General features: G+C 43.3%; 1 protein-coding gene across 1 annotated transcript; it reads left to right on the top strand.

Moving 5' to 3' along the window:
* The first annotated feature begins 6,751 nt into the window (after positions 1-6,751).
* LOC120673958 (protein LIKE COV 2-like) lies at positions 6,752-10,449 on the top strand. Its single transcript, XM_039955005.1, has 7 exons — positions 6,752-7,037; positions 8,195-8,247; positions 8,340-8,449; positions 8,914-9,081; positions 9,336-9,433; positions 9,621-9,747; positions 9,923-10,449. Exons 1-7 carry the CDS (start codon positions 6,918-6,920, stop codon positions 10,021-10,023), a joined length of 777 nt encoding a protein of 258 aa, XP_039810939.1. The 5' UTR covers positions 6,752-6,917; the 3' UTR covers positions 10,024-10,449.
* The last annotated feature ends 1,065 nt before the right edge of the window (positions 10,450-11,514 follow it).

The raw sequence follows: 11,514 nt of genomic DNA, 5'->3' as shown, positions 1-11,514 counted from the left end.
GATGCTTGTTTTGATTATAGTACTAACCTTTTTGAAAGAAAAAAAGAATCTTCTTTCTTCTCATTATGGAATGAAATGGAGATTTCGTGGATACTCACTCGGTTAATAAAGCAGAGCTGACATATGAATTAGCTGGATCACATTTAGATTTTGGAGTCTAGTACACTGAAAAGTTCTGGAGGATGAAGATGTTGCTTTTTCAAGAGATTTTAATGGTATGTGCTGGCATGCATCACAACACTTGAAAAGGGTGTGGACTTCTGTTTTCTATAGTAGGAGTACGTACTAGCTGCGTATCAGCGTCGAAATTAACCACACGAAACTGTCCCAAAGTAACGACGCCCAAATTAAAACTCTACAATATAAAGTATATTCGCAAATTAAGCTATCACGCCCTGACGCCCAAGTAACCGCTGCATTCTTTAATGACTCGGGTATTCTTGATTTGAACGGTGATGTTTACGGGCCATTGGGCCGACAATACCAGTACTAAAAGAGATTAGCCCATTCTTCTGTTTGTCAAATGGGTCTTTTTTATTTTTGTATTTTTTTTAAAAAAAATTACAGAAATATATTTTTGGTTTTAGGTTTTACAGTTCTATACCCCTACCGCCGGGAGGGGGGCGGCAGGGGTCTACCGCCCGGCAGGGATGCGGTAGGGACTTATATGTAAATAAAAATAAATTTGTTTTGCGCAGAGGTCCTTCGAGGGAGCCTGCCGCCCCCCTGCCGGGCGGCAGACCCCCTGCCGCCCCACCAGTTGGCGGCAGGGGGGCTGCCGCCCGGCAGGGGGGGCGGCAGGCTCCCTTCCCAAATATAAAACTCCGCCCCTTCCCTCTGCGCCCTCATTTTCTGCCCACGAGATCCAGAGAGGGGAGAGGGAGAGAGGAGGGGTGAGGGAGGTAAAAAAACCGGCGAAGCCCTGCAGGATTTTGGATCCGAACCGCAGGTAACCAATATTTCTCAACTATTATAGACTTGTTTCTAAAATAATTATGAATTAGAATAGATTTAGTTTTTGGATAGTGAAATATAGAATAGTAAACTTAGAGTGACAGTATCTTATTGTTATTGCAGCATAAGGCAATGGCTGCCTCCAATTCTGTTCGATTTTCATGGACCGAAGAAAAATCTAGTATATTTCTTGAGATCATGACACATTTTGTAATCAGTAAGAAGTTGGATCCATTAGCGGATGGTACGATAGAGATGGTGTTGTCCAAATTAGTTGAGTTTAAAGATTTGACATTGTTTCGAGATATTACAATACAAGATTTAAAGGAACACCTGCTAGAACGTTGGAAGATATACATGAGGGTATGTGAACTAGCGAATCATCCTTATGTTATTGGATTCTTACAAACTACTTGTAAGATATGGATGCGGCCAGAGGTGTATGAGATGCACATTAAGGTAACTCTTATTCAGTTCTAATCACGTCCGTTATTTATAATCCATATTTACGAAATAGTAAAATTATTGTGTAATTATATGCTAGAATTACCCCGAGGACACGGAGTTGATTAACAAATCGATACCAAATTTCTGTAAATTGGTATGTATCTTCGGTGGAGTTATGCCGCAAACTAAACGAAGGAGGTGTAAAAGATCTTCGGGTGATAGTTCTCGGCCTCCGTAAGAACAGATGACCGGAGGTTCGTCAAGTCATGCAGCACCACCTCGAGCACCTAGTTGTGTTAACTGGGATGACGATATGGATGACTTCATGCCCCCCAAATCATGGCCTCGAACACCTGATGTTCCTCCCCATGTACATGAACCTAAAACCAGAAAAGAGAGAAAAGGAAAGTCGAGAGGTTCGTCAAGTAATGCTGCACCACCTACAACACCACCATCTGTCAACTGGGATGACGATTTAGATGATTTCATGACATGATCTGTAACTTATGATGGACATCAGTTTTAGATTGTGATGTAAATTATGACGGGACGCCTGTACCTTTAATTGCAATACTTATATGTTTGCTATGTTTGATTGTAATGATTATATTTATGATACAATACCACATAAGATACAAATGAACGAAATATAAATAGAACGTTAAACAAAATACCACATAACATATTACATTGAAGGTTTCATTCGTTACAACCAAATTCGAGACAAATACATAATATACTTAGTTTCGTACACACAAATACATTGCAAGCTGTTACGTGCACAACTAGATGCGGTGAATTCTTGTAGGTGGAGCCGATCCATCCGTCGGATTCCCGGAAGGTTCAGCCTCGGCAGCAGCAGTGGGTACTGAAAGCTGTGGGCACTTCTTGTAAGTGTGACCGTCCGCTCCACACAAGTTGCAACGTTTTTTCTTCTTTCCAGCCTCGGACTCGTCCATTCCGTTCCGGATCCGACGTGTCTGCCGTCGGCCTATGCCCCGCTTCGTAGCTGCATCAGGAATGAGCATTGGATGGGGATTTTTTTGAGTGAATGGGCCTAGAATACCGATGCCGTATATCTCATGACACCAAGTCTGTGTTGCGGCTTCTTTTGTGAAATATTGAGAAACATAGGACGCAGCATCTAACCCAGATACAGAACAAGCCGCGATGACATGGGAGCATGGTAAGTGATGCACCTTTGGCTTCTGACATCGGCAGAACACCCTCCCGTCAATGGTTATCAAAACTTCTTGAATTACCCTTTGTCTGCGGACACCCTGTCCGGTCCTGTCCCTGCATGATACCTCAAATCTTTGCTCCTTTGTGCCCATCGATATGACTGAGTGAAATCGAGCCTTTTCAATTTTTTTTTCCATGTACTCATTGACCCTTCTGCAAAAATGCACTCCTGGATCATTAAGTAAGGGAGCAGCTGATGCGTATCGCTCCCGAAAATACCTTATACATCCATACATGATGAACTCAACAATGCCAACAAGAGTAAATCCACGAACACGACACATTACCATATTGTAACATTCAGCATGGTTGGTCGTCTCGATCCCATAACGTCTCCCATCTGTGTCATACAGAAGTGACCACTTCTCTTTAGGCGCACCATCAATCCACTGTGAAAATGGCTTAGCATGTCCAACTAATGAATTTGTAGAACGTCTCCTGCTGGATGATGAGGCCTGGCTCTTAAGCAATTTAGCGCTCATGTCATCAATTATACCCCACAAAGCATCAAACTTCCTCTTCTGATTCTGAGTACACAATCGCTTGAACAAATTCATCAGATCCTTATTCTTGAACCGCTCATAAAAGTTAGCAGCCATATGCCTCACACACCACCTATTGACAACATCTGGCCATATAGGAGGTGAAGATTGACTACCTTCTTGGAGCTGCCTTATAGCTGCAAGTAGACCTGCATGCCTATCACTGATAAGGCAAACATTAGGCCTTCCAGCAACAACGTGAATCTTCAGACGTTCAAGAAACCAGTACCAGCTTTCTGTGTTCTCATTCTCAACAAAGGCAAAGGCGATGGGAACTATCTGCATGTTGCAATCAATTCCGATTGCCGTCAATATTGTTCCCTTATATTTCCCTGTCAGGAAAGTGCCGTCAATACACAGAACAGGAAGACAGTAAATGAATGCCCTCACACATGCTCCAATGCAGAAGAAAGCTCGCAACAGAATGCTTAGCCCCCCTAACAAGTTCGGTACACTATATGTATCAAAAGCACTTCCAGGATTTCTGTGCACAATAGCTTCAAGCATACGAGGTAGGTTGTCATATGATGCTTCATAAGTGCCAAACCTCATCTCAAATACTTTTTATTTAGCCCGCCAAGCCTTTGCATAGCTGATCACATATTGGAAATTCTGTTCAATGTCCCTAATTATCAATGCAGGCTCATAATCTATTTTGTCAAGAATCACCACATACATCTTCTTAGCCACGAAAGTTGATGTGATATAACGATGATGTCCCCACAACACCTGCCAATGTACAAGTATATGGTGTAACAATTGAACATTCCTAATGTGTCTTGAACTTTCCCTTGTATGCATGCACTCGCCATGTACAGTCTCTATCTACACACCTCACCTCGTATTCTTTGCTGCTAGACTTCAGTACTCTGAATTTCTTCCTCAGAGATACAGCCCAGAGCTTCACAACATCCTTCACATCCTCAATGGTACGATATTTTGCCCCTTATATGACCTCATTCACTCTGTATTCAAACTCCGGACATCTAATATCTTGTACCACTGGAATACCAAAACCCTCTTTACGCCATTCACCTAACACTGGGAAGCGCTCATCGTCCTCATCGTCCGATGAGTCCCCACATTGCTCTATTATTTGTGCATCCTGGTCTTCTTTCTCCATGTCCTCCACAATTCCAGGTATCCGCTCGCCTTCATCTGCTAAACCTTGTGGTTTTGGTTCTGGTTCTGGAGCTTGCATGTTCTCTTCTTCTTTATCCTCTTCCATCTCTTCATTGCAGTCAGATGTTGTGTGTGTTGACCCTTCACCTAAATCACCGGTCTTCTGGTGAATCTGAATTACCATTGCGAGAGACCACCCACTTTCAAGAGCTGCGTGCATGTAATGTTGTCATTCTTCCGTACTACTTATATGCGTCAACTCCCAGAAATCCTCATTAGCTTCCCAGGAAGTCAAAGTATGAACCGTAAGCAAATGGGTCTTTGGATTCACATTGAACATCTTGTGAAGACATTTCCGTATGGACTCAAAACTCCTCTCTAGAGGTTTATTTAGACTGCACTGTCTTCTTTACAATGCTGATAGATTTACTCCATAGGAATCATGAGTAATTCTATAGAATTCACCGTAATGAACTTGAAATGCCACTTTGCTCGACATATCTGGCCATGCAAAGACTTCATTTTAATTAATCTAATATCTACAAATATACTATGCCTTCAATTATAACCACTAATACGAATCCTAAGTGCTTACAATAATAAAAAATACTAATCATAAAATTAAACATACAAAAAAATCTGGAATGACAAAGTTAAGAAATATTGATTACCTGCGGTTCGGATCCAAAATCCTGCAGGGCTTCGCCGGTTTTTTACCTCCCTCACCCCTCCTCTCGCCCTCTCCCCTCTCTGGATCTCGTGGGCAGAAAATGAGGGCGCAGATGAAAGGGGCGGAGTTTTATATTTGGGGAGGGAGCCTGCCGCCCCCCTGCCGCCAACTGGAGGGGCGGCAGGGGGCCTGCCGCCCAGGCTCCCTCCAAGGACCTTTGCGCAAAACAAATTTATTTTTATTTACATATAGGTCCCTACCGCATCCCTGCCGGGCGGTAGGCCCCCTGCCGCCCCCCTGCCGGGTGGTAGGGGTATAGAACTGTAAAACCTAAAATCAAAAATATATTTTTATAATTTTTTTTTGAAAAATACAAAAATAAAAAAGAAGCTTTGTCAAATGACCCTCTAATCTGGTCCATGTTTCGTTGCATCGATAGCCCATCGGAACTGTAAGCAGGAAGGTCCAATCCGCTCTTCTTCATTTGGACAAACGACGCCGAGTCAGTGATTATTAAAGAAAAAAAAAGACGACGAGTTAGTGAGACCGCTCCTTTACACGATAACTGGATAACAACATCAATGCTTATGCAACCCGTCCTAAAGGAGAGAATATATCTGCTGCAAACTAATTTTTTTTGCAAACCATACAAATTTCAATCTAAACTATCGAATCAACATCCAAGGGGCGTGGAGGGATTATGTAATCTTATAATTAATTGACGCATCTAATCATATTTTTGCAAATCCCCCTCCCACTCCTCATGTGCTTTCTCTTGGATATTGATCTAGTGATTCAAATTGAAATTTGCGCGATTTGTACGAATAGATTGATTTTCACTTGATATGTTTGTTTAACAAAAAAAACTATGCGATTCCCCCCTCCCGCACCCACGCATACATAGATTGAGACGATAAATCTCATCACGAGTAAGGATAGAAGTGGATCGAGAAACAAATTCAGATATTTTGTACATCCGTCTTTCCGTTTTCATTCTTAGGATGGAATCAAATCGAATTCGTATATAAGTAAATTCTGATATTTTAAATATTTATCTTCCCGTTTCCATGCCTAGAGACAGAGTGAATATGATTTCTCCCGCTCGATGACTGCGATCCAATCCAACCGGACAGCGCCTCGACTGGATGATGTATATCCAACCATCAAAATGGCTGCTGCTGCATACTGTCATACTGTGGCCGCCTCGACCGAGCACGATTCCTCACTGGCGAGTGGGACCAATCCAGTTGCTGGACCCGCCGATCCCACGGAACAACCTCTGAACTGACTCTGTGGGCCCCCACAAGATCCTTCCGGATGAAGCCCGTCGGGCGCCTGGATAATAACGACCGCCGAACTGCGGTTTGGGCCGACCAACCTCTGTTTCGTTCGAACGAAACCACGCTGGCCGGCCGCGCATTCCGCCCGTCCCACTCGGGCCAGCTCACGGCCAGCCCGGCATGGACCAGACCCAAACCGATCTCCCCAAGGCCCCAACGGATGAACGCGCTCCCCGCTGACGCCGTCACCACTCGCCGTCATCCTCACCCGAAGAAGTTTCCAACGCGGCATCCGTGTCACCGGTGGTCCCCGCAGCCCAACCAATACGCTGATCGCCACGTGGACGACGGCTCCCGAAAGTACAGACATGCTGACAGGTAGGCCAGTACGTCAGTGGTGGGCGTCCAGGGGCAGATTGGTCACTCCGCCACGCCAGTCGCCAGGGTTGAGTTGACGTCGTCGTCGTCATCTCTCTCCCCGGGACCCGTCCCGTCCCTTGCGTACTCCGCCGCCAACCGCTTTGCTTGCTGCTACTCGCCGCCAGGCAAAAGGAGCCGCCCCAGCCCGCCCGCCCCCCAAGCGACGCCTCACCTCGCACCTGCTTCGTTCCACCCGCTCCCCGCGGGAAGCCTCTAGAAGGGGGATTCACCGGCGGAGCCATGGCGGAGGAGAAGGAGTCGACGTCGATCCCGCTCAGCCAGGCGGCGGAGGCCGTGGACCCCGAGGACCCGGCCAAGTCGCCGCCACGGCCCAGCTCACCCACCAACTCTACGCGCAAGGTCCGGATCTAGCCCCTACGCATCTTAGTTCGGCTCGTGATTCCCGGCAGCATTGCGCTAGCAGCGCGCCCGTGCTGCCCCTTTTGGGCCTTGCACCTTGCTGGTCGTTCGACTAATAGATTTCTGCTCGCCGTTTGTCGGATCTGTGCGGGCTTGGAATCGTGCTTGTTGGCGCGCGTATCAAGTGGTTGGCTAAGTTGATGGAAGCACCGAGGCGTTATTGGATTTTTTATGTGGACTGTTTGGATTTAGGAATTTAGTTTAGTTTGATCGAACTTCCTATACCCCTGAGTGTGAAGAAGACGTTTTCATCAAATGAAAGATTCCTATGGCATGTATTAGAGATGTTTTCTAGCTACACTGTGATGCACCTATCAGATACGTTTGTTTCATTTGGACATTGATAGATTGGGGGATCCGTTAAAGTTTGTTGATGATTGTCTTCATGTGGTTGCATAGTACTTTGTTTCCTTTATGTGGTTGAGCTTAAGTTGGTGCAACCGTTTGTCATATTGTTGTGCGATCTTTTACGGAAGTCCAAAACTTCTTAAGTACAGGATAGTCCATGAATTTGTGTATGGTTTTGTTATTTTGTTTAGCATGCGGTGGTATAACACGGTCCAGATTGAAATCTACAATGACCTAAAGTCTAGACAAATGTGCATATTGAAGAAGTGAAATATGTTTTCCGTGATCCTTAGTTCCTTAGTCCTTACTGTTTTTAAAAATGCTCATTTCTCTGGGGAGCACACCTTTAACAATTTGATAGTAGCATTACTGTGTTAATGGTATTAGAAAGAACGGAAGTATCCGGGGGTCAAACCAACTCTTAGGTTCAAAGGCAGCATCCAAAGATGTGTTTGCACTATATAACTGCCCTTGCAAAGAAATGTTTCAAGCATGAATTGGAAAACACGTACAGCCCTTCAACTCTGGAGGCTAAACTTTTCTTTTCTTGTTTTGCCTTCTGGCTTGCTATTTTGCATTTCCACTTGGAGTTTGATGATACATGTCAGACCTCTCCATCCCCAGGACTTATATTGAATAAAACCCTTGACTTGATCTCTTTACGCCTGTTATACCCCTTTTTAACTGTTTTGCAAACAGTACTTTATTATGCACAAGTAAACATATCATTTTTTTTCACCATTGCGCAGGCATGCTGTGCTGTTCTTCAAAGTTGGGTGTCAAGAAAATTTATGACTGGATGGTATGCCTTTCTCAAGAACTGAACTAAACTTGTTGTGAAATTGATGGATTACCTTCTATATATGCATGATATCCTTTTTTTTATGTATGCAGTGTAGTACTTTTCCCTGTTGCTATCACATTCTTCATCACATGGTGGTTTATTCAATTTGTCGATGGGTTTTTCAGTCCCTTATATGCAAAACTTGGAATCGACATATTTGGTAATTGTTGTACACATACTTCGAACTTGCTGTTTATTGTGACTGTAAACTTACAGAAAGACTGTATGTGGATCTCTTACATATCCTTGAGGATATTCTGTTGACATGTCATCCATATAGTTGGATCTCTTATATATCCTTGCGGATATTCTGTTGACATGTATGAAACTGATCACCCGAAGTCCTAAAAATGTAGGCCCTTTGGCATAACAAATTTGTTTGCACTATGTTTCAGTGGTATTTGGATCCCAATTCCCACATTATGATGCTAACAGTATTATTCAAACTTTGGCTCTTTGTTAAATTGATGAAATCCAATTTTACTTAAGATAATCTACTGTATAAATAATTTGATTAAGCTCGATCTATTCTTGCTATGGTGCCCAGAAGAACTTGGTTGCTGCTAAATTTATTTTAATGTGTGTCAAGTGTTATGCTTATTTGTTTTCATGATAAATTTGCAGGTCTTGGTTTTTTGACTTCTCTGGTATTCATATTTATGGTTGGAATATTTGTTTCATCATGGGTTGGTTCAACCATCTTTTGGGTGGGAGAGTGGTTTATAAAGAAAATGCCATTTGTAAGGCATATATATTCAGCGTCGAAGCAAGTCAGCACTGCGATTTCACCAGGTTACATACTTCTACACATGTTCAGATTCTGAAAGCTTTGCCATACTCTCTGCTTTCTCATGGTCTGCCTTTAATAAACTTTGTTGACATGAGCCTGTAGCAACTGAGTTCCGGATAAGCTTGGAAAGTTAAAACTTTTAAAAATAGCAGCCGAGGGAGGGAGGGAGCTTCTATTGCATATGACTGTTTTTACTTTTTACTATCTTAAATTATTTTGCGTAAGAAGAGTTCTCATGAAATTATTTTGTTGACAGATCAAAATACGACAGCTTTCAAAGAAGTTGCAATAATTCGTCATCCACGAATTGGTGAATATGCATTTGGATTCATAACATCAACAGTAGTCCTTCAGGTATTTGATCTTCCATGTATACAAAAGGTTGCCGAAGTGAAATTCATACTTTTAGTGACCCTATGATGCATACCAAAGAAAATGAACTGCAACATATTATTAGATTTTGATTTTGTATCTGATACATGCATGCCCCCTTTGATGTGGTCGTACTTGTTCTCATGGTACCTGTTGTGTTTTACTGCAGACTGACAAAGGCGATGAGGAACTGTGTAGTGTTTATGTACCAACAAATCATCTATACATTGGTGACATATTTTTGGTGAACTCTGAGGAGATCATAAGACCTAATTTATCCATTCGAGAAGGAATTGGTATGGTAGTTCAATTCTTATGGTGCCTATCCTCATGTTATTACGTCGTGTGCAATTTTTCTCAAACATGCTAGTTGTTTAGCAGCTCGAGTCAATTTTGCATTTAGAAATCCATGCATTGTTGTTTGCTAGGATTGATAAACCAATATATTGTTTGTTCTCTTGGTTCCTGCAGAAATAATTGTTTCAGGAGGAATGACCATGCCTCAGGTGATTGCATCAATGGAGCCCATGCCACGGATAAGCCAGAACATTCGTCTTAATAGAATGACGTGATTTAACAAGTCACAGATGCAGCAAAGTAAACGTTCCCAACCTTATTAGCCCCAGCTGGTGTCTTTGGCGTGTTTAACTGATGGTTGCACATCAAGCAGATAATGAGACCTGTGGGTTTGTGATTCTGTGTCTGGGCTGTGTGTTTACCCTGTGATGTGTTACCTGTTTGGATAGGGGAACAACTATGTTCTGAGCCCATCATGGCATTGCAAATGCAGGGTAAGCATCGTGTTGATGCTTTGAGATACTATTGTATCACTCATGTTGTGGTACAACTAACTAGTGACCAGTTCAAAATGTTAATTTCTACACGTGAGAGATGTATAAGTAGCTTGCCTGATTAAATTCGTTTGTAACAGTATTGATGTATAACATCTTAAATTACAAAAAAGAGCATCGATGCCCTGACCTGGTTTCTTCTGTCAAGAACACTATGTTGATCTGTTTTCTTTTTTGGTGTGTAACTAATATTTGGCTGTTGTAGAGAAAATGGCCTCTCATGCCATATTTCAATATAATGTTTTGGCGATTGATGACACACACAACACTTGGACTAATGTGATTGTTAAGATGACTATTCTCAGTCTTTTTAGGTTCAAGTGATGACAAAGAGAAGAGAGGCGTAGCAAGGCCCGAAGGGCCGCCCCTACGGGGGTTCCAGGGCAGCGCCCTGAAAGCTCTTTGGTCCAAGGGACAAGGATTGAGGCATTTTGCTATCATCGGTTAAACCGATGTAGGGCAAAATGAACTCACCGGTGCAATCACAGAGAAGGTTTGCGGGCTAGGGTTTTACACCGGATGAACCGACGTTACGAAAGTTATATACGTCGGTGCATTGGCAGATGAAGACCGAGGAAAATACCTACACCGGTTGAACCGACGATGCATCGGTCAATTGCATCGGTTCAGTTGTCCAGAGAGGTGGTTTTTGGAGGAACGTGAAGAAGTTACACTCATCGGTTGAACCGACGCTAATATTACATACACCGGTTGATTACATCGGTTAAACCGGCGATACACCGGTTGATTGCTAACGGCTAGTTTTTCAAATAGCAGTTTACATACACCGGTTGAACCGATGATGGCTTTTGGGGTACGTCGGATTAACCGGCGTTACGCAGTTTTCTGGCAGTTTTTCTCCAACGGCTACATTTGCTTGGGCTGCCTATATATATACCCCCAAGGCCGGGTCATTTGAGTGTGCTGGAGTTCAAGGAAGTATATAAGAGCTAAAGATCATCTCCAACCACCATAGAGCTTCATTGTACATCATATAGGCTTAAGCACACTTGTGAGAGTGCTTAGTGCTTGTTTAGGCTTAGTTCTTGAGAGAACTAGCTTGAGAGAAAGCCTTGCTGTGGCAAGCACCTTGTGTACTCGTCGTGTGACCCTCCGACTTGGTGTGGAGTGGCAACGACACTTTGTGCGGGGAAGGAGGCCCCTACTTGGTGTTAAAGCTCCAAGATAGTGAAGACGGTGCCGTGGTGACGC

Source organism: Panicum virgatum, chromosome 5N, assembly GCF_016808335.1.
Source record: "Panicum virgatum strain AP13 chromosome 5N, P.virgatum_v5, whole genome shotgun sequence".
NCBI classification, from domain to species: domain Eukaryota; kingdom Viridiplantae; phylum Streptophyta; class Magnoliopsida; order Poales; family Poaceae; genus Panicum; species Panicum virgatum.
Note: the sequence above shows the minus strand (reverse complement) of the source record. Positions and strands in the feature narration are given on the sequence as shown.